At 36.8% G+C, this 24,030-nt stretch overlaps 1 protein-coding gene across 1 annotated transcript; it reads left to right on the forward strand.

Moving 5' to 3' along the window:
- The first annotated feature begins 2,452 nt into the window (after window positions 1–2,452).
- LOC143592583 (phytyl ester synthase 1, chloroplastic-like) lies at window positions 2,453–10,943 on the forward strand. The gene is made up of 13 exons (XM_077072471.1): window positions 2,453–2,867; window positions 3,034–3,085; window positions 3,303–3,358; window positions 4,008–4,166; window positions 4,364–4,468; window positions 4,688–4,791; window positions 6,286–6,407; window positions 7,233–7,341; window positions 8,001–8,131; window positions 8,770–9,139; window positions 9,740–9,853; window positions 9,953–10,038; window positions 10,643–10,943. Exons 1-13 carry the CDS (start codon window positions 2,483–2,485, stop codon window positions 10,941–10,943), a joined length of 2,094 nt encoding a protein of 697 aa, XP_076928586.1. The 5' UTR covers window positions 2,453–2,482.
- Window positions 10,944–24,030: the final 13,087 nt, after the last annotated feature.

Raw genomic sequence — 24,030 nt, forward strand, 5'->3', positions numbered from 1 at the left:
CCGGTGGCTTGTGAATAGTACTATTGGTTTGACAAACCCAAACGGAATCGGCCTGGTTGCCGTGTCACATAGCGCCGTTTTCACATGACCATGTTTATACAAACAGGCTATGTAGTGTTAGACATAGCTACCGGGGCATGTTGTGGGCGGAAAGGGGCCACGGTGGTTGATGGAGCGTGGGAAATGGATGCACGCAGCACATATAGTCAAGGCTTCACTGTAGCTTAGCATAATTACATCACATATATCATTTACATACATACTTATTTCATGATTACAAGTGTTGACTTGTGAACACTCATTACTGTTTTCTTGAAACTCGTGAAACTCACCAACTCTAGTAGTTGACCCGTTTTAAACTGCTTTTCAGGTGTACCTAAATCGGAGTAATTTGGTGATCTGTTACTTGCCTGAAGTGTGTGGTCGATGCTATGTGAATAGAAGCAAGGGTGTTAGTAGTAAGAACGTTTAGTTAACGAACTAGTTTTGTTTGTATCGCCTAGACTTTAAAACAATGATAGAACGAAGAAATGTAATATATTGTAAATTAGTTTGTAATGTTTCTTGACAGAATTACAAATTTTGTCCTTTAAAATAAGACGAATTACGGTTCGTGTCCTTTTCTAAGTTTCCTTGCAGGCGGTGTACTTTAAACTTTTTTTTCCTACAAGTTTTGTCCTTTACGCTAACTGGGTTAGAAAAAGTCAGTTAAGTATGACATGTGCCAAACATGTGATGGGCATAATTGTAATTTTAATAGGGGAATGTATTATATATATTTTCTTTTCTTTCTCTCTTCTTTCTCTCTAAGCCACCACCATCACCATAAATTCCGGCCACCACCGCTACTCTCACCGATTCCGGCAACCTCGTCCTCCGAAACGACACCGTTTCAATCTGGACTACCTTCGATAACCCCACAGAATTTTGATTTTATTGACCCGATGGACCGACGGAGAGGATGCTATTAAACACAGATAACCGACAATTGCCAACCATGACTGACAATTGCCAACCATGACTGACCACCAAGGTTCCGAAACGGAGCCGACGATAGACGACGACCAACCCACCACCACGCCATCGTCACCTAGGGTTTGGAAAGGGAATCCGGAAAAGGTAAATCCGCCCACCAAACCACACCACCGCCACATACGTTTCCCAAAATAGTAATACCGGTGTCCACATCTATAGGTAATACCGGTGACAGGGTGGTAATATCGATCATAACCCTGCAACATATACGACCGACAATGAGATTCTTCCTTTTCAAATATTCTTCTAGAGAAACCAAAAGTCCCTCATCAATGTCAAATTATCCAATAATTGCAAAATAGAACTTTGCAGATAACGAAACCGAACCTTTAGGAGAGAAACGAAACATTCCAATTCAATTTGAGACACCACAGTTCCAATCCGACAACGGTAGACGAACTACATGATGAGGGACTTTTCGAACCACAGTTCCCCACAGAAGTTTTGACCGGGGGAGTATAGTATCGGTGGGGTTATCGAAGGTAGTCCAGATTGAAACGGTGTCGTTTCGGAGGACGAGGTTGCCGGAATCGGTGAGACTAGCGGTGGTGGCCGGAATTTATGGTGATGGTGGTGGCTTAGAGAGAAAGAAGAGAGAAAGAAAAGAAAATATATATAATACATTCCCCTATTAAAATTACAATTATGCCCATCACATGTTTGGCACATGTCATACTTAACTGACTTTTTCTAACCCAGTTAGCGTAAAGGACAAAACTTGTAGGAAAAAAAAGTTTAAAGTACACCGCCTGCAAGGAAACTTAGAAAAGGACACGAACCGTAATTCGTCTTATTTTAAAGGACAAAATTTGTAATTCTGTCATGTTTCTTTATAAACAATGTGTTGATATCAGAGGTGTCTGTTACATTCCCGTTTTACGCTTCCGCATTGTGCTAGTCGGGGTGTGACAAGAGATATCTTGAATTGTGAAAGGGTTAAGTTGTGGAGAAATGGGTAAGTGGCCCTTTTATATGGTCCACATTTCTCCAAACTTTACATAATAAACTTACAAAATAAACGTACCGAATACGTACTACACCGACTAGAAGCAAACTAAAACGATATATACAATCCTAAAAACAATATATAATATTGGTCCTACAAAATTAGATGTACAATTTGATCAACCAGGTAATTTTTTTTTCTCCCATTCATGATTGCTGTTGCGTGTTAATACGCAACTTCTTACGTGTGGTTTGGAGTCCGTGAGCAGATTTTCCGGCTTTAAATTTTTGTAACTGTTTCCCACCTACCTATGTGATTTATCTCTATGTCATGCATATGGAATGATGCATGAGGCCTACATTTCATTCTGTTTCGATTCCAAGCAGAGTTGAATACGCAACTTGGACCTTTTCCTTCGTAATTCTTTCTAGTGAGGTTGATATACTGAGTTTGAATTTAGCATAACAGCATATCGCTTTCCTTAATATTCTTACAATCCTAATGACCTTAACTTTAAGACATTCCGGTATTCCATCATTACCCCTTTTTAATCTAAATGAAAACCATAGGCTGCGTTCACATGTTCTTGTTAGGAGTATAGGTTATGATAAATCATGGGAATCAACTGGGATCAGCGGTGTTTCTTTGGTTAACAAAAAGAATGCCTATGTAGCTGCTTCTAAAGTTGGAGGAAATAAGAGCGGGAAGGAAGTTTCTGAAGAGTTGAAAGTATTTTGGGATGATGGTTACGGGACACAAACCCTGGATGATGGGATCGAAATAGGCAGGACTTTGATTAAGAGTGATGGAGGGCCTCCTAGGTGGTTCTGCCCCATTGCATGTGGCAAACCTATTAAAAATTCTCCGGTTCTTTTGTATTTACCTGGTAATTCGTGTTAAATTTTCGTGTTTGGTTTCTACAAAAACTTCACAATCTTAAAAACATGTATGCGTCTTTGTCTTTGCTCACTTAACAAAAATGTACGGCGTAACTGTTTAGTGCTCCTAAATTATTGTTTGGTATGCCCTTATCAGTGTTATACTATGTTTAGGGATAGATGGGACTGGATTCGGCCTTGTTGTACATGAGAAATCTCTAGGAAAGTGAGTTGTTCTTGATCTACACAAAATGTTTTATCATTTTTTTGGGTTGATAAGTAAAGCACAAGTCACTATTGTAGATAAATTTTTATGAATATAGATCCATTTTGTTACCAAGATCTAAGAAAACTATGCTTGGGTAGACTTTATAATACTAAGTTACAATGCGTGGAGACTGTATTCCTGTTCTTACATCGATGTTTTTCAACTTGAGTGACAGGGTTTTCAATGTTCAATGCTTGCATATTCCAGTTTGGGATCGAACACCGATGGAAGGTTATCATCTTCTCTAGCATATGTGCTCGACTGATTCTAATATTGTTTAAAATTTTCCTTAGTCTTTGGTTGATCTCTTAGCTTTATAAGACTGCTATTGCTAAAGCTTCTCCCCCCAACCTGCAACTTTATTGGCAATCTGAACCGAATGGCAACACAAATTAAATTGAGACAAGAATTACAATAAGGATTAATTGATAGAATAATGATCAATCTTGGTACCGAACAAGGGTGTTGGCACTGATCACCATTAAATACAGAGAATTTTGGCGGGTAACCATTTTGTTAACCGTTACAACGGTTTTAGGTGCAGCATAGAACCATTTAATTTGGAAACGATTTCATGTTGCAACCGTCTTACCAAGTTACCTTGCCAAATACTAATGTTAATTGAATACAAATAAACCTAAGACTAAATGTAATGTTACATAATATTTCAATACATATTAAAACATAATAAAAGCTTATATAAATCTAATAAAGTTTTAGGATGATCATATCTTCTTGGACAGTTATATGCATGAGATCAATTCTTATAATACACATTGTATTTGGTATAAATTCAGAAACTTACAAGTTATATCTTTAGAATATCTTTTTTGCAAGTTGTGATGTTATATATTTTCATTATCACCTTGTTTTCATGAAGGTTTGATTCAAATTGTGGAAGAAACTGTGATGATTGAGCACACTTTTTCCTCAAATAAGCCAATTTATTTGCTTGGAGAATCTTTTGGTGGAGCCTTAGCACTTGCAGTGGCTGCTCGCAATCCTACAGTTGACTTAATACTTATAATAGCAAATCCAGGTCAGCTTTTTACATGCTTTTCTGAATTTATTTTTATTTTTAGGGTAAATTAACAAGTTTATTCGTAAAATTGGTATTTACAAGAATCCAATTACAATAGAGAGACATATAAGCGGGCAACAAGCTACGCTGTAAAATTGGTAATCTCAGTTTTGAGTATGCATGTCAGATGGTAACTACTATTGTATCCATTTCAGCAACTTCTTATGAGAGGTCACCATTGCTTTTTTTACCATCACTGTTGGGGGACTTGCCTGAAGAATATTATGGGTTGCTTCCTTATGCCATAGGCCCCCTTGCTGGTATGCTAATGTTTAAGTTAACTAGAAACTGTTAAGTGTGTTTAACTAGCTACTTAATTGTAACATTTAATACCTCTAATCCTTGTAATAATAGCATTGAGTTATGCTTCTAATATTTTTTTCTATTTACAATGAACAATGTGTAATGTTGGGCCTTTTCTGGTATATATATATATATCTCTTTGTCTTAACTAACTATTTCAAAAATTCTCCTTTTAGGTGATTATATAAAGATTGCAATGGTTAGAAGTTACGGTAGAAATCATTTGGAATCTCTTTTGCAATTGTTTGCCCGTTTTAGTGAAGATCTACGACTCCTTCCCGTAAGAACCATCTTTAGTTGGAAATGATTTAATATTTACTTTATTCATTGGTGTAATACACGGGTTTTTAGCCTAGTCATCATTGTAGTAAGGAAACAATTTAGTCTAAATCATAGAATTGGGAGACTAGTTATTTCTCATTGACCCTTTTCTTCTAGGTTATATTGTAGCTAGATCATTTCATGGAGAGATGTTTTACCATGTTAGGCATATTTCACATCGCCCGTAGACATAGACATAGACAGGAGGAGAAATGTTGGTTTCATAAGGAGTTACTATTATTATTATTATTATTATTATTATTATTATTATTATTATTATTAATCTCATATATCACCGATGTGTTTTTGTGTTTTGGATGCATTGTCTATTAGAGGAGCACTTCAAGGTTAATGTAGGGCTGTAAACGAACTGAACGTTCATCGAACCGTTCCTGAACAATTCGACAGGAAGGTCGTTTATGTTTGTTCGTTTAGTAAATGAACGAACATGATCAAGAAATTTCATTCGATTAGTTAAACAAACGAACGTTAACAAATCCTCATTCGTTCAATTGTGTTCGTGAACGTTCAATACTATGTTCATAAACATTCATTCATGTTCGTTTGTATATGCAGTTCATAAAAGTTTTTGTACTTTTTATTTATGTTGTCTAAACATTTTATATTTTTTAATTTATTACCCTTAACATAAAATAGGAAATCATTTTGTTACATGGTTTTTGAATTGTACCCATTACCTTACTCAATATTCACATTGATGAATACATCGATCTCACTCTCTAGACTCCGTCGATTTTATTCATGTTCGTTAATCAATCGTGAACACATTCATTAAGGACCTTAATAAACGAACACGAACATAAAATCTCGTTCGGTAAGCGTTCGTGAACATATTATTTTCTTAACAAACAAACATTAACAAGACCTTGTTCGTGTTCGCTCAGTTCATTTGAAGCCCTAGGTTAGCGTGCTTGTGTGGGATCAATTCAAGATGAAAAGTTTCCGCCCGACTGACCCGAACGAACTCTGAAAAACAGACATACATTAGTTATTTGTACAAAGGGTTGGATATTACATGAAACCGTAAAACTTTTTGTTATTACTTTGGTTTGGTGATAGCAAATTGTCATTGCTACTTCTACATCACGTAAAACCTAGTGTGAATACCTTGTTTCTGCTTTTTGTTTGTTTTCTCTATGCACGTAGGAGTGCATAGTTTGGCCAAGTCTCTAGTTAGGCTCTAAATTAGTTACGTAAGTGTAGTTTTGGCATTTTCACTAATTATCCATATAGAAGAGCTTGGGTATGCAATTGCGGGGTTAGTTGGTCTACCTCTTGAATGTAAATAGTCATCTTATAGAGTTAGCCCTTTATCTAATATTGTTAGTTTCATTTAGTGTTTCTAGGTTAACTTCACTTTGTTTGAATTACTATTTAATATCAATATTTCTACATCCATGCCAGTTCCCACCCTTTATATTTCTCCTGCTAGGTGATGGCCAAAATATTACCCAAAGACACTCTCAAATGGAGGTTGAAGCTTGTTCAATCAACTGCCGCCTATGCTAATTCTCGTCTCCATGCTGTTACATCTCAAGTACTTGTACTTGCTAGGTTTCTTTCTTCTATGAATAATAGTTTATCTTTTTAGTTATACATTCATGTGCACATTAATTGACAATTTACAATGGCCAAGTCCATGTTTCAAAATTTTGTTCTCTAGTGATAAGGGAAAATTACCAAAACACACTCGTCTGACCAAGAAATTTTCAAAATGAGCCAACAATTTCAAAATCATCAACCTTTTGTCACTACAGGACGTAAAAAGAACTATCGGACCCACCTCCTGACCAATCAGGAGTGATAAATGTCCCTCATAGCCTACAGCATCCGAGAGCGTAGACTAAAATTTGAAAGCGTAGGCAAAATTTATCCGTAGACTAAATTTAAAAGCATAATTGAACTTAACTATAGGATAAAATTTTAAAGCTTAGGCTGCATTTTAAAGCATATGCTAAAATTTGAAAGCGCAAGCTAAAATTTTTAATCGTAGGCTAAATTTAATCCGTAGGCTTGGCTAAACTTAATCCGTAGGCTAAAATTTGAATCCGCAATAAAAAATTTGAAAGAGTATGCCAAAGTTAATCCATATGCTAATTCAGAAAGCATTAGCTAAACCAGCGTGTTATTTTGATAGGCTAAATTTAGTCTACTAGTGACATGTGTCGCTCCCTGATTGGTCATAAGGTGAGTCCCACTGCACTTTTTATGTCTTTAGCGCCAAAAAGCGTAGGCTGCTCTCTGATTGGTTCAAAAGGTTGATGACTATGAATCTGTATGCTAAATTTCAATGACTGTTTACTATTTTGGTAACTTTCCCTTTCCAATTGGTGTATATGCACTTTGGAATGTAATATTTCTACGATATTATCATTTCAGTGGCAGGGACTACCTCTTGCCAAGTAAAGAGGAGGCGCGAAGGCTTTTCAGATCATTGAAGCATTGTGACATGCGAGTGTTTGAGGAAAATGGACACACAATTCTATTGGTATTATTATATTAAGATCTATTCTTGCACTTTCTTGTCACCAATAGAAATTAAAAAAAAAAGAACAAAAAGAAAAGAAGATCTGCTGGTGTGTAAATGCATCAGTAAATATTATGTGTTCTCATCACGTAATGACCTTTGTTTGCAAAATACAAGGCTAAGGAAAAGAACAGATAACTCTAAACATGTAAAGATGTTAATTATGCCTACTTTGTTCGTGAGCTTTGTGTTTTTTTTTTAAGTTTTACCTCTGTTAGGCTTCTTGTTTAATTAAGGTACTTTTCACAAAATTTATAAAAATAATAAAATGATGTATATAAATAAACGAGCCGAGCCCAAGCTTGAAAAAACAACTCACGAGCTGAGCTGGAGCTTTAGAGAAAGAGCTCAAAACTAGCTGAGCTCGAGCCCTGTAAGTCAAAACGAGCCTAGCTCGGGCTCGGCTCATTTGCACCCTAGGTGAATTGTTAGACTAAAATCTATCTAGAAAACTTCAATTAGATCAGGATTAGAGTTCTGGAACTGGCCATGGTTGGACAAAATCAAATGTTAAATCATGTTGACTTATCATTACTTAACAGTGATCTAACATATACTAAAGAGTTGTGACAAAAGAAGCTACCATAAGGCAGTGATGCCACTTCTTTTTGTTGGTGCAGGAGAGTGGTGTTAATGTGCTTAGTGCTATTAAAGCTACTTCCACGTACCGCCGTTCTTCAAAGCATGATTTCGTGAAAGACTTCTTGCCTGCTAGTATTACAGAGTTTAAAGCCTCACCTGTGGAGACTTGGTATTTTAACAGTCATCTTCGACCTGTTTGTTTTCTTTTCCTTATTTGGTAGCTCTCTTGTACTTACAAGTTATTGGATCAAAATAATTCGTTGCTGCCGATATTAAAACGGGAAGGCTTCATATGGGTGTGATCTAGGATTACTTAGATTATGTGTTCAAATCCACGAGTGCGCGTCACTCTCTTCAGTTCAAGTGAAGGCTACCTTGGAAAGCATCGCAAAAAATTACCAAAATCGCTAACTTATGAGTTTGAGAAAATAGACTTGACCTTTTCTTTTATTAAAACATCTTTTGACTAATTATATTTCTTTTTAAATAAGAACCTGCTTCAACCAATCAGCAGTTTCAGTGTGGTACACCCTTGCGTCGCCGTGCAACAATATGGATCTCTTGCACCATTCACGGATCTCCTGTATGCATAGATATGCTACTTCAGAAAGGTGGTGAAAAATCTGGCTTAAGAAAATGGACCAGTGCACCAAGATTGAAATCTGTTGCGTCAGTGGGCACTTGTCTGGCACTGATTGATTGATTGACAATTTTTAAAAGCCAAGGCTATTTTGTCAAACTCATTAATCAAACTTGTTATTTTAATGATTTACCCTGTTAAAAAAAGAAGCATATGCATGTGCGCAGGTGGTACCATCTTTATATAGATGCAGTAATGTTCTCAACCATGGAGGATGGAAAGATAGTTAGAGGTCTTTCAGGGATTCCAGATGAAGGGCCTGTATTAATTGTTGGTAATCACACGCTAATGGGGATCGATGTTTTTCCTCTTGTCAAGGAGTTTTTGAGAGAAAAGAAAATCATGCTTCATGGTTTAACTCACCCGGAGATTTTTAATATCGATGTTGAACATGATTACTATTTGATTCCCTTTGCCGATCTACTGAAGTTAGCTGGCTCAATTCCGGTTTCTGGAATAAACTTTTTCAAACTGTTAGCAAAAAAGTCGCACGTATTACTTTACCCTGGTGGTGCACGGGAGGCTTTCCATCGTAAGGTGAGTTGCTTGTGCTTATACGTCACTTGAAAGTAGCACCTTTCTATATATACATTATCAATCGTTTTAATATTCCATGAAAAGGGATGGAGTAATCGAGCATTTAAGGGATATTTCTTCTGTTTATCTTGGTAAATGCAATATTAATAGTTGATAAGGGGATTCAATATTATTTTGTTAAATCAGAATTCAATAATCTAAACTATAACCTACTAACCAATAAAAGTATATGCTGACAATTTAACTTGGCACGTTAATTTTCATTTTCGTTGACAAAGGAAATCTTAATTATTTGCAAATCTGTTGGAGGAAGATTGATATTACACAAAAAAATAAACATAAAGTAGTCAAAATCCCCAAAAATAGCCATCAAGAATGTTCTTTAACGAGTTACGTAGGATCGGAGGCTCTTTAACAAGTTCCGTCGGATCCGATGGTTCTTGATGGCTACTTTGGGGATTTTGACTAATTGATGGCTAAAACTGGAAATGGGGAGGTTAACATAGTTATTTTGGGGATTTTCCCTTATTTATCCAATTTGATTATTATTTAATTTTCTTTTAAAATGGCACATCACTTTCTTAATTTTGTTGCTAGCAGGGTGAAGCTGGCAAGCTATTTTGGCCTGATAAACAGGAATTTGTAAGAATGGCAGTGAGGTTTGGGGCCACCATTATACCATATGGAGGGGTTGGGGAAGATGATTTACTAGAAGTAAGATCTAACATACTCATTCTCTTTACAAACCAAAACTTGATCTACAAAGTAGAAATAACAAGTTAATTACATGTTGATAATCTACTTTTTTGCCAGCTAATCATTGATTATAATGACATGAAGAGAAACCCTCTTCTCAATCACATGGTGATTGAAGGTAACCAAAGGAGAATAAACTTGAGGTGAACGTACTTCACATTCTTTATGATATTTTGGACATGAGATTGTAAACCGTTTTTAGTTACCCAAGCGATGCAACCCTCTTGAGATGCACTTTGATTTTTGTTCATACCACATCGATATCAGAGCCATATACTTATGGTTTTTGTTTTCTGAACGACGACATACTCACATGCTCATCTACGCAAGGCATTAGCCCTTGAACATGACGTGAATTCTTCTACCTCTATGGTTGAGGACCACCTTAAATACACACCACTCACTACTATCAAATTGAGTATTCGTGACAGAACACAAAATTTCGCCACTTTGCAATGGATTTTCTTTTTGGAAAATATGTTTGAAAACTAGCCAACAAAATTGGCGACAAATATATTGCAATGAAAAGTTTGTAACTAGATTTAATTTGTCGCAAAATTAGCAACGGATTTTGCAAAAAAGATGCATTTCAAAATGGATAGCGATGACAATTCTGTTCAATTAAGAAAAAAGAATGCGTCACTATGTTTTTGAAACAGCACCGATTAGTAGTATTTATAAGTCACAGATCATATGACACATTTTAGATATAAAGACCATATTGCTTATGCATGTTATTTGACGCAGGGAGGGTGCGAAAGGAGAGGTTGCGGAGCAACAACTTCATATACCTATTTGTTTGCCCAAGCCACCTGGTCGACTCTACTTGAAGTTTGGGAAGCCTATACAAACAAAAGGAAAAGAACATATGTTAGATGACGATGATTATCTGCAAGAGTTGTATTTGCAGATAAGATATGACGTTGAAAAGAATATAGCTTATTTATTAAAGAAGCGAGAGGAGGATCCTTATAGAGGTGCTTTTGAAAGGTATTTGTGGCAAATGAAAAATGGGCCGCTAAATCAAATTCCGTCATTCGAGCCATAAATGTTGAGTCTTCCATATACATCACACTTTGGTCATGAGTTGGTATTATACGGATGTTTTTTAAAGTCTTATCACCACTGTTAGCGACTGATTGTGACCAACTGAAACGGTCGCAAAACCAGCGATTATGGCCTAGAAAAACGGTCACAGAATTAATGACAGGAAATTAAATAGTTGTTACTACTGTTTCCAGTCGAATATGCATCGCTAATAAATATTACCCAGTATAAGGTGATTTTGATCCATTGTACTTTATCTAGCTTATGAAATTAAAAAAAAGGTATATCGGTTTTTAATGATCCCAATTATTGTCTTTTGGTCACTGCTGGTCCCAACTAATGAATTGGCTAATAATGGTCCCAATTTTTAAAGTATTTGTTCCTAACGGTCCGTGACAAACAGAATCCTAACGCCGTTAGTTTCAGGTCGCCGGAAAAACGGTTTTTGCCGGAAAACTCAATTTTTTTTCCCGAAAACTCAACATTTTCGTCCCAAACATCTTGGTAACTTCGTATCGGACCTTTAGGAACCTTTTTCTAGTAAAAGCTCCAATTATTGAGGTCGCCGGAAACCCTAGAACCATCGCCGGAATCGGTTGATGGTGCTCAAGTGGTGATAGTTGGTTAACGGTGAGTCAATTGGCGGTGGTTGCGGAGTTCAAGTGATGTTTTCCGGCAACAAATTTGAATTTTCCGGCCAAAAACGTTTTCCCGACTACCTGAAACTAACGGCGTTAGGATTCTGTTAGTCGCGGACCATTAGGAACAAATACTTTAAAAGTTGGGACCATCAGTAGCCAATTCATTAGTTGGGACCAGTAGTGACCAAAATGCAATAGTTTGGATCATTAAAAACCAATATACCAAAAAAGAATTACACATTAGTAAGGGTCTTGTTGAAATGTGTACCAAATCTTCTGATGAACTTACAAAAATTGTTAGATGCTCATCCAAGATCAAACTAAGTTTGAAATTGGATATAAGGTCATTCACCCACTAAAAGCATTCTCATCTTACTCCCTATCTCTAAATCAAAAATTATACTAAAACTCACTACATTTTCTCTCTTCATTTCAATTAAATAATACTTTTGATACATTTTATCATTGTCTTTTCTCTTTTCTTCACTCATAACCACTCTCAAAATATATTAAAAAATTATAGGGGATGAACAGTAACTTTTCAAATATACAGAAAAATCACTACTTTTTCTAAAATATAAAAACTCTTCACTCATAACACCATGAATCACTCTCTAAATTATAAAAACACCCCTCACATAAAATAAGGGGTTGGATGAGAATGCTCTTACACTGCATTCTTGAGTTTTTTATTTAAGGGTTTGGAATATAAAAGACAAGAAAATTTTTCTTTTTTCATTCATGAGTTTTTTTTTAAGAAAATAAAGAGAATGGAAAAAAAAGTTAAGGCTTTTTTCCTTCAAAACTTTCCAGTCAAATATGGCCTAATTGTAATTGTGAAAGAAAAGTTTATAGTCATGCATAATATTACTACTTTACCCTATCTTTTCCTTCCTATTTAACTTAAAAATGATGACATAATTGTAAAGTTACAATTTTTTTCTCTCTTTCTTCCTTCCTATCTAACTCAAGAATGTAACTAACTCTTTCTTTTCTTTTATTTTAACTTGAGAATGCTTTTTAAGTATATAATTTCTTTCCTTTCTTCCCCTATCCAATATTATCATTTCTTTTTTTTATATTTTAAACCCAAGAATACAGTGTAATTGTCAAGGCAATTTATATATATATATATATATATATATATATATATATATATATATATATATATATATATATATATATATAAGCAGGATCAAATACATTTTATTCTTAACATGAAAACAGTGAGAACCAATTTGCTGTTATTATTAGGTTTATTTTTACAAGTGTTTGCTGTTATTTTTTGTTCGTAGTAGCTAATTTTCGATTATGAGACGTTATAAGTATTTGCTTATTTATATTTTGTTATTATTAGATTTCTTCTTTTGCTGATATAAGTATTTGTTATTATTTTGTTCTTGATTTTGATTCTTTTGTTGTAATTTTTAGGTTTTTTTCTTTGTTATTATAAATAATTGTTTATGTAGATTGATATTGTAGTTGATATTGTTTCGACACACTTGTTACAAAAAATACTTTAATAAATTTCCAACAAACATGCTACAAAATGTTAATAAAGGTTTCGACAAATTTGCCACAAAACCTGAATAAAAACTGAGACAAAATGGCTAATAAAATCTTTGACAAAATTGCCACAAAACACGAATAACATTTTCAACAAACTTGGCACAAAACACTTATTACTTTCGACAAACCAGCCACAAACATTTTCAACAAACTTGCTACAAAATCTTGAAAATTTATTTGCGACAAACTTCCGACAAATGCTAAAATCATTTAAAAAATAAATATCCAAATATTTACTGCACAAAAATGCAGAAAGTTTCTGAAAATTACCAAAAAAAAAAAATGTTCACAATTTGAAATAAAAATAACAAAAATCTTAAAAGAACACACATTTTTTTATTACAAATTAATCAACACAATATTTAACATTTTCAAATAATTAAAATTAACGTATATCAATACATAATGGAAGTTTTTTTACTTATCCGCGTACATCATTTCTTCCTTCTTTTAGTTGCCATTCCGATTGTTGAGCACACTCTTGTTCATGTCCGGCCCGTTCTTATTCAAATTGTTCCAAGCGGGCTTCTATGTTTTGCCAGGCCTCTTGTTCTTTTTTTTTTTTTTAGCTCCGTGTGACTTTTGAAGCTAAAATATGTCAAAAGATGCATAATTAATACATATTAACCAAAAGATTTTTCTAACATACTAACACATATATATAACAAAATGGGCTCTTATGATTAAAATTTTAAAGAATGTTAGGAGTCATATTTGTTGCATCCACACATTCTACTAGTGTTAGAAAGAATATACATACATGCACTATCTTCTACAACCTGACTTAAGGTAAATACTAACACGCATTTATTTTCTTCTTTTGTTGCTTGCATATTTGTTACACCAGCATACAAACATAACATGTTCTACAACTTTAAGTATACTAATGCATAAGTTGCTTTCCATGGTAGGCATTATTAGATTTTTATATTTGCTATATATTAGTACCGGTAACATTTTTTGTTTACTTATGATTAATACAAGCACAGTCACTGGAATCCAAATTGTAAAACACTCTGTCATTGAACCCAGCGACGGAGATCGGAAAACACAATAAACTAACATTCAATTGATAGCTATGCTTTAACTTAATATGATGGGCGCACCTTATTTTTCTTCAAACTATCTCCAGAAGATAACTTTGTAATTGACAATTGAGAGGTCATGTAAGAAATATTTATTCTGATAGCCAAATTGTAGGAGTTGTCATAGAGAAATAGTTGACGGGATGCAAGTGTTTATGGACATTTTTACCCTTATCTAACTATAATTAAGTCAATAAAATAAAACACCCCCACAAATAAACCAATTTCCAATCTTAACCATTAGATCACTCAATCTAACGCACCAGATCTCTTCTTACAATTCTTAAACACACTTCACTTTTTAACAATGTTGTAAAAGTAGGTCTCAAAGGCCGAGTACTCCCCGGGTATTCGCTACAAGGTATGCCACCAAGGAGAGTTTCTTTAGCTCCGTTTAGTTACTAAGAATCGATAAAAGGTGGTAAATATCTAATCGGTCAACTGATTTTGTCTTAGAAAATAAAACATAATTCATATTTCTATAATATTGAAAAAACTATATATAGCTTTTTTAGTTAATGATTAGCTACTTTTAGAATAATTTAGTATTTAAAAATGTATTTCTCTTATTTATATTGATATTTAAGTACATCCAACTCTCTGGTCGGTCGCCCAGTAAATTTTGCAGCCTTGGTTTCTAATATAACCCCACCCCCACTAACACATACACTGATGCACATGCATACATATACCACACGCATATACACACATACACATAAAAATACATATACTAACACAGACACATGAATGAGTGTATGCATACATGCTTATATTCGCACGCACACATACAAATCCATACATACATACACACGTACACTAACAACCACGGTGGACACATTTTTGTTGGAAACTTGTAGCAAACTTTGCAACTTTTGCGACAATTTTGCCACAAAAATGTGGTTTCATTATTCATCAATGCTATAATCAATAAATAATACAGATTTGTCGGAAACTTGTAGCAAACATTACAAATTTTGCTACAATTTTGCCACGAAAGAGTGGGGGTTTTATAATTTTTTGACATTTTTATCCTGAACGTAATAATTAATAAATGATTAAAGGTATTGTCACTAATTTGTCGGAAAAAAAATTATGTTTGCGACGAAATTGCGACAACGCTTTTTTTTTTTTTGTCAACATGTGTAAAATTCTAAGATTTTTTTTGTTTTTGTTTATTGTCGAAAATTTGTGAAAAAATTGTTAGAAATTTTAAGTTGTGGGAAAATTGTAGAAAATGTTTGTAGCAAAAAAACCATCTTCTAGTAGTGAAACCACATGAAATCGAGGGCATCGATATGGAACGAAAAGCCAAACCTTCTCTAGTTGCCAGCATGTCCATGTCCACCTTCCACATGAAGATGTTGACTTTCTTCGGGACCGGTTATTCTAAGGCATAGCAAAAGAACTGTAAGCGCCACTACCTTTAAACGTGGCCTTCTTTATGGACAAAACTGCGAATTTTCCGGGGAGGTCTTCCAACCGAGTCCAGTTACCCTCAACATCTGTCAAATCCACTTGCCGAAGAAGCAATCTTAAATCCTAGAGCTCAATGGCTTCAGACCTCTTCGACATGTGAATAGCAAGAATAACCTTTCTCTAGAGCGCATTTTGTTTGGTTTTAAATCGCCACCACCATTTTGTAAGCAAGGCAACATTAACATCCCCAAGGGGGGTAAGCCCAAGCCCACCTGCGTTAATAGGGGTAATAACCTTACTCCAGCTGACCTAGCATATTTTATTACCATCCAAGTCCGCGCCCCAGGAAAAAACTTCCTGCATTTGGCCTCAAGTTGCTCGATAATCTTGACCGAAGCTTTGTACAAAAAGAAAAAATAGGCTGAATGGGTCTCCATCACCAATTACAAGAGTTAGGCGATCCTCAACTGACAAAGTGTAGGTCCCAACGTGGGTGGATCTAACAATAATCTTGGATCAACCAAGCTTAGTGCTAGCGGAAATCACACTAAGCCACCTAAGCGGTCTCGGATCTTAAGAGGTTATTTTCGGTTGGTTTGAGAGAAAGAGAGAAAGCCGAGAGAGAATGAGAGTTTGGCAAAAAGGTTTCTTTTGATTAAAAATGAACAACCACATCTCTCATGGCATGCTTCCTATATATATAGGGAAGCATGCATGAGAAGTAAGTCACATCAAATGCCCAATGGGCTTTACAACATTATTTCCCTTGGGCCCATACATTCAAAACTAACAACAAAAGCCCAAAACATATAATTACAATATAAAAGACCAAAACAAAATGGGACTAACAATCTCCCTCTAGTCTTTAGTATTGGAACCCGTCGGTATCGTAATCCAGCCAATCGTCCTCGGGTAGTGGAAGTTCAACAACTCTTTTAACAAACTTGTTGAAGGCTTCAACTATCCGGTCTGTGTTTTGACGACCGATGTCCTCGACAGTTCCCAGGGGTGAATTGTAGAGCTTCTTGATGTCTTCTATGTGCAGCCCCATTAGCTCGTGCTCGTCAAATACACGAATCTCAGGCAGATCTTTGCAGCGTATGACGGCCTCCCCTGTCGTATTGTCGAATTCCCAGCCAATGAAGTCTCGGAGGATGTTAGGAATAAAGGGCTCACCATGGTAGATGATATTACAGTTCTTTGGTGCCCTGTATATCCACATTATTCGTGGCTCTCCGGTGGCTGGGTCTATCTCCCTTGGGTTCTTGTACTTCCGACCCTTATTCGACTCAAAATCTTTGTAGTCGACTTTCGATTGACGATGAAGATAATCCGGGATCCAACTCTCCAACGTACTCCCAACCGCACCATGGCCTAGCCTTTCGAAGATAATTAATGTCAAGTTCTGGTAACGACTTGAGCTCATGGTGGTTGAGATAGATTAGATCACCACTATATGGTCTGATAACCCAACATGCGTTCTCCTTATTATATTTCTCATAGACAATCAGCGAATCGTCGTGGTAAGGGTAGATGAGCTTGCGTGTGCATGCACGACTTGACACAATATGATTCTTTCTCTTCTTCTTTGGTGGTTCCTATGTCAAGTCGTCGGTTGGATTGGAGACGGGATCAGCGGCAGCTGTCTCTGAAGCTTGGACTTGAGCTGGAGGTGTATCTGGATTTGGCGAGTAGTTGATGTCGTCTTCTACTGCCTCCTCCATGTCAATTGTAATGAGTTTCTCCAAGTTCATTCCAGACTCTATGAAATCGTCCATGACACCTGCAAAATCCTCAGGGTCTTGAACTTCATGTTGAGTGTGTGGAGGTTATTGAGAGTTATCTCCACCTCCACCTCCTGCTGCCCCGGCTCCTCCATTTCCACCGTCTCCGCCTTCATTCCCATTACCATTACCATTACCATCATCATCATTATCTTCATCAAAACTATCATGCACATCCTCGTCATCATCTTCACCATCATCATCATTTTCATCATCACCATCATCACTTTCAACATCAACATCTTCCTTTTCACTTTCCTTTCCACCACCAATACCACTAGACTGGCCGCCCTGTTGTACTAACCGACCAACAGTCGCCTCACCTTCAGATGCCTCAACCCTAACTCCTTGCAAGGTCACACTCGGACCTGCGGTAGGCTGCGAACCACCAGCCTGAGAAGTCTCTCCCGACCTTCTCCAACTCTTGAAAACTTTATCAAGTCGATCCTCCAGACCATGAAAGTCATCCTCATGAATACCCATAAGGTCTGAGGCCGCCTGATACTTGCTCACCAGCTCTTCATTTGTTTTCAACTAAAGCTCATTGAGATGATCATGTTCCTTGATCTTCTCTTGAACAGCCTCCATTTCGGCTCTGAGTGTATCGAGGGAAGCGGATGAAGCGAGCTGATTCTCTAAATTTGAGACTCTAGAGTTTGTAGCTTCATTCTCAATATCCCATCTTCGAGTGGCATCCTCAATCTTCTTGCTAAGACTTGTTCTAAGAGCGCTTGCAGATGGTAGGCTCCATTCAAGTGTTGCTATTCTATTAGCGAGTCTTGATTGTTCTTGTCTTAAGTCTGCATTTTTGGTGGACTCGTGAGTCATGAGCAGCTGCTGATTCTAGACCCGGGTATGCAGCGTATTGATCAATAGTCTTTGATTTTCAGCCATTGAGTCACTCACCTTTTTCTGCTCTTCCAAAACCCGAATCCTTTCCCTCAACTCTGCCTTCACTTTCTCATCCTCAGCCTCCTTCTGTTTCATTTCCTTGATAAATCTAAGAAGCCCAATTTCCCGTTCTGCCCTTTTTGCGTTTGATTCCTCCAGTGCGACGATCCTATCGAGGATAGGATCGGCATATACTGGAGGTGTCGACGATTTCCCTCGGGCAATAGGTTTGGGTGAGATGATAGTGGATGGTGATGTGAAGGACAATATGGGTGGTGATGTTGTTTGCAAAGGTAGGGTGATGGGTTGGGTAAGGATTGGTGAAGTAGCAGTGGTGGGTGGTATTGGTTGTGTCACAGGTGGTGTTATGGATTGGGTTGGGGAGGTTATAATGGTTTGACTCCATAAGCTGGTTGTTTGGATAAGTGAGCTGAAAACGGATGATGTGAATATGGAGGAAGTTGTTGGTTCGGTGATTGGTTGAGTGGGTGGTGTTGTGATTTGGGAAGGTTTGGGTTCGGTTTGGGTTGGTTGTTTGACTGGAGTTGTGGGTTGGTCTTGAGGTGGTGAGGGTAGTATTTGTGGTAGGAAGGTAGATATTGGTTGGTCTATTGGAGTGGGTTCAGGTGAGGATTCAGGTGAGTCATGGAGTAAGGTTTTGGTTTTCTTGGATTTGGCTTTCTTTCTGGTCTTTGGCTTTTTATAGGTAGGGATTTAGATTTTGGTTACGTCTAAGTCCTGGAGGGCTTTGGCTAAGGCTTCTTTGGTGATCTTGGGTTGGTCAGATGGTTTGTCTTGTGAGGGAATCTTGACAAGAAACTTGGATGACTTCTGGGAGTCTCCAATCTTTCTGATACGCTTGGGCTGTGGCTGCTCCTCCTCTTCCTCTTCCAAATCAACATCCTTGCTCTTCTCAATAGCCTTCCTTTTTAAATCATGCTTGGCTTTAGTGCGGTCCTCGGCCGGCTCATCACTAGAATCAGCCTCAATCTCAGCATCCAACTCCGACCGGCTCATCACTAGAATCAGCCTCAATCTCAGCATCCAACTCCTCAATCTCTTCACTTTCAACATCTTCATCACCCGCAGTTTCAGCCTCCTCAAACAAACCGAATTTCGGACCCGGTCATGGTCCTTCATACTGATGTCCCCTTCCTTTGGTTCTAAGCAACACACCAAAGATTGACGTCTTGATTTCATTCACATGATAGGGATCGGGAAGAGATTTATTGTCTTTAGCCTTCTTTGACCCCGGCCTTGGAACATCTTGGATCAAATCATCCAGGATCATCTGTACGAATCTCGGGTACATAAGCCATGTGGCTCCACTCCTGATGTTCCCCAACATGCACAGGAATATTCTTCGAGAGTAATTGAACTTCTCTCGAGTCGTTAATGCAAACATGATCCTGACCCAGTCAACACTCATGCTATCAAATCCTCCACGAATATCCGCAAAGCAATGAGTGACTATGTGGAATAGAAATCTCCAGTATGGTGGGAGATGTTTCTTCTCAAGGCTCTTCCACTCTGTATCATATCCCATACTCGCCACAAAGTCTTCCAACTTCTTCATGTCTCCCTTCTCATATTTGTGATCTGGCTCGTCAGCAATCTTTAACACCTATCTAATATCTGCTTCAGTGATGGTCAACTCTTTTCTTGCAACCTTTGTTGTGAACGATAGGGAATCATCAGCAACCTTGGCAAATGCCCAGAAATCCAAGACCCACTTGTAGTAAATGGCTGGATCAGCAGATATAGCATGTGCAAGGGGTGATTGCTTAAGTCCCTTGACCATGGATGTGAACGCTTTGTCATTTCTAGACTTTGGAAGCTCAAGAGCACAAAATTGATTATGTCCCTGAAATTAATGCCACAAGATCATGAGAATCATCATTAGATAAAAGCAAAACAAGATAAGTTATATATATATGCCTTAAATATTTATCTTTTAATTAATTTGTAATAGTTAATTAATTATTTACATTTTAGATTTAATAAGTTAATAGGTTAATTTCAGTAAATAATAGGTTCCTGATTCCAATATGTACAAGGTTCAAGTCCAAAACAATCTGTGAATCCAACAGTTCATTAGTTCAATATGGTCCAGAGGGTATCGGTCTGAAAAACCAAAAAAATGCCAAGTTAGAGTTTTTCGCATGGACTTATTTCGCTTCGCATGAACCCAAGCGAAGTGAAACAGATTTGTTTCGCTTCGCATGATCCCAAGCGAAGCGAAACAGAGATTTCAATTCGCTTCGCATGAAACCAAGCGAAATGAAACAGATTTGTTTCGCTTCGCATGATCTCAAGCGAAGCGAAGCAGAGACTTCATTTCGCTTCGCATAAAACCAAGCGAAGCGAAACAGATTTGTTTCGCTTTGCATGATCTCAAGCGAAGCGAAGCAGAGACTTATTTCGCTTCGCATGAACCCAAGCGAAGCGAAACATAAATCCCATTCGCTTCGCATGAGACCAAGCGAAGTGAAGAAGTGACTTTATTTCGCTTCGCATGAACCCAAGAGAAGCGAAAAAGGCCTTTTCATGCGAAAAAGTTTCACTTTGTCCTTTTGGATCTTTTGTTCATTTCGTGTGTGTCGCCTAGACCCGAATTGGGTTTCTGGAAAGTTTGAGCCTGAAACTCTTTGGTTTACTTGGTCAATTTAACCTCAGAACCCATGAACAAACCCTATAACTACAAACTGTACAAAAAAAATCTAAAACTAACAAATAATTATGATAAACATAAATCTAAGGTCCTAATAACATATTATAACCATGAGAACAACACAGATAAAGAGATCTGTCTTAGATCCAGCCGACGGTTTGTAAGAACCGCCGTCTCGATCCACGAGAACCCAGAAACAAAGATGAAGGGATGAACTGAGATGTTTAGGATGTTATACCGAGGGAGCATGATCTGGATTCAAAGGCATAATTGATAATGAGGGTCGGATCGTTGAAGAATTTGAAAAGTTAAGGGTTTGAAAGTTGAAGATGAGAGAGAAGAGATAGAGTGAAAAGTAAAAGTGTTTGGTGAATAGTAAAAGATATTTTAGATTTCCCTCTTATATAGGGTCAGCCTATCTCGCGATAAGGTCAAAACATCGCGAGTATTCACCGAAAATACATTCTTAGTCCTCGGTCTTAAAAAGATTTTGCATTTTCAAACCCAAAAGACATTTACTCACCGAATCCAAACACTTGTTTAATTTTTATAATTTTCTTTTGTCGGTCCGTTACAGTTAAACTTTGCACTAACGATCTCTTAAGCATAAGCATAAAGATAAAATAAAAAATAAATAATAAATAATAAAAGTAAAAATAAAAATAAAAACAAAATTAAAATTAAAAAATAAAAATAAAACTTAAAATATTAATCTTTACAAGTACTTAATATTTTAGAAACCAAAAACAAAATAAACAAAAACTTTAGATGAAGATAATATTAAATTAATTTACAAAGTTCTTTTCTTTATTTAATCTACAAAAAACGATCTTGACATGGAATCATATTGATTTGCAAAGCCCTAGATCACATCTCCATTTTGAAGTTATTGTGACACAAATTCATCATTGACTGTAGATATTGTCCACCTTTTTAACTTGACAAGTGTTTTGATGTCAAAGTGATACATTTGAAGTTCAATTAGGCACGGTGCTTATGTGGTCCCCACTTAATCAGACATGTTACTGATTTCATCATATCTCGGGTTTACTTTGTGTTAACATATCACCTCAACTTGACTTAAACCTTTCTTAGTTGATCACAGTATTCTTATTAACACACTAGACACTTTGTCTTTGTACATACGACTCTTTGTACACTTGACTCGATCTAAAAAGATTAAAATAAAGCAGAAGTTCAGGCCATAACAATCAGGTCGGATAATACCATATTATCGCACAGAGAAAGTCTAAGGCTTGAACAAAAGAAAGAAAAATAAAACAAAGCAGAAGACTCAGGGCCTTAACAATCAGATCTTATATGACTACAAACGTAGAAAATCCAAGGCTTGAGTCGAAAATAAATGAAGACATAAAGCAGAAGTTAAAATTCCTAGGACTGACCCTTTTTCTGACTCTTTTTCCTTTGCTTTTCTGACTCTTTTGTTTTTCTTTTTTTTGCTTTTCTTGACGTTTTACTTGACTCTTTTCTTTGCTCAATGAAAATTAAAAATTGACACTGACTTTTATAAGACCACTATGATCATGTAAAGAGAGGCTTGGGTATGACATGTGTAATTACATTTCTTCCTTCATTGATATGAATTTTATGGAATCATGCAACCGCTTCTTAAACATGTAGCCACTAGCAACGGCAGTAGTTTAAGTTTATATCGCCCAACACTTACTTGTTTGTCAAGCCTATCTACACATCAATGAATGACTTTGTAGCCTTTTGTTCTATTCTTTTGACTTGCTAGGATCAATACATACCAATGTACTATCACTTTCCACATGGTCGGATCAAATTCTTAAAATTTTTAAAATAGCCGACTCCCTCTACGAAGGAGCTCCCTCTAAACAGGACAACACTTTTAGAGTTTTCTTAAGATTTTCTTAAATACGAGTAAAGATAAAATAAATATTATATATAAAAATTAAAGCGCAGATTTAAAATCTTTTTGGTGAGTTAAAGTTAACTCATTTTCTCCCTCTAAAATTGTGACATATTTGAAAAATATTTACTATTTAAAAAAAACTAAAAGATTAAATTTACTCAAAGGGAATCATGCCCAATGACTCAACGAGAAACAAAAATTGGGCACGACTAAAAGCTTTTGTAAAGAGATCTGCAAAGGTATAGTCAGTATGGACCCTTTTTAACAATTTCAACGGCCGCCTCATTATCACATTTGATCGTGGATCAATAGAAATTCAAACCGTAATCCAGCAACTGATGCTGGATCCATATCACTTGAGAACAGCGGCTGGATGTGGCAATGTACTCGGCTTCTGCTGTTGAGGTGGACACAGTGACTTGTTTCTTGCACTGCCACGAGATCAACCGATCTCCCAGGAATTGACATCCACCCGATGTAGATTTTCTGTCCAAGCTGCATCCCCCATAATCACTGTCGGTGTAAGCATGAAGTTCCAAGGGTGACTCCTTTGGATACCAAAGACCCAAACGCGGTCTACCCTTCAAGTATCTGAAGATACGCTTGACAGCCGTCATGTGGGATTCTCTTGGGTCAGACTGATATCTGGCACACTGACAAACAGGGAACATGATGTCCAGTCTGCTTGCAGTGAGATACATCAGGGAACCAATCATCGACCTGTAAAGGTGTTGATCGACTGGTTTTCCTGATGGATCAGGAGCTAGAACAGGTCGCGTAGCGATTGGTGTCATGAAAGATGATGAGTCCTTGAAACCAAATTTCTGAACAATGTCGTGAACGTATTTTTCTTGGTGAATCAAAGTCCCGTTCTTTTTTTTGCTCAACTTGTAAACCCAGGAAGAAATTCATTTCCCCTAAGGAACTCATTTCAAATCGTTGTTGCATAACCTCAGAGAACTCCTTGTACAGATTCTCATTCATGGACCCAAAGATGATGTCATCAACATAAACTTGTACCAGAATCAGATCACCCTTGACCTTCTTGAGAAAGAGAGTTTGATCAATGATTCCTCTCTTGTATCCATTCTTCACTAAATGATCAGCCAGGGTGGCATACCATGCATGAGGTGC

The sequence above is a fragment of the Bidens hawaiensis genome, unplaced genomic scaffold (assembly GCF_021521415.1).
Source record: "Bidens hawaiensis isolate Kalapana, Puna unplaced genomic scaffold, B.hawaiensis_p1.1 tig00041074_1, whole genome shotgun sequence".
NCBI classification, from domain to species: domain Eukaryota; kingdom Viridiplantae; phylum Streptophyta; class Magnoliopsida; order Asterales; family Asteraceae; genus Bidens; species Bidens hawaiensis.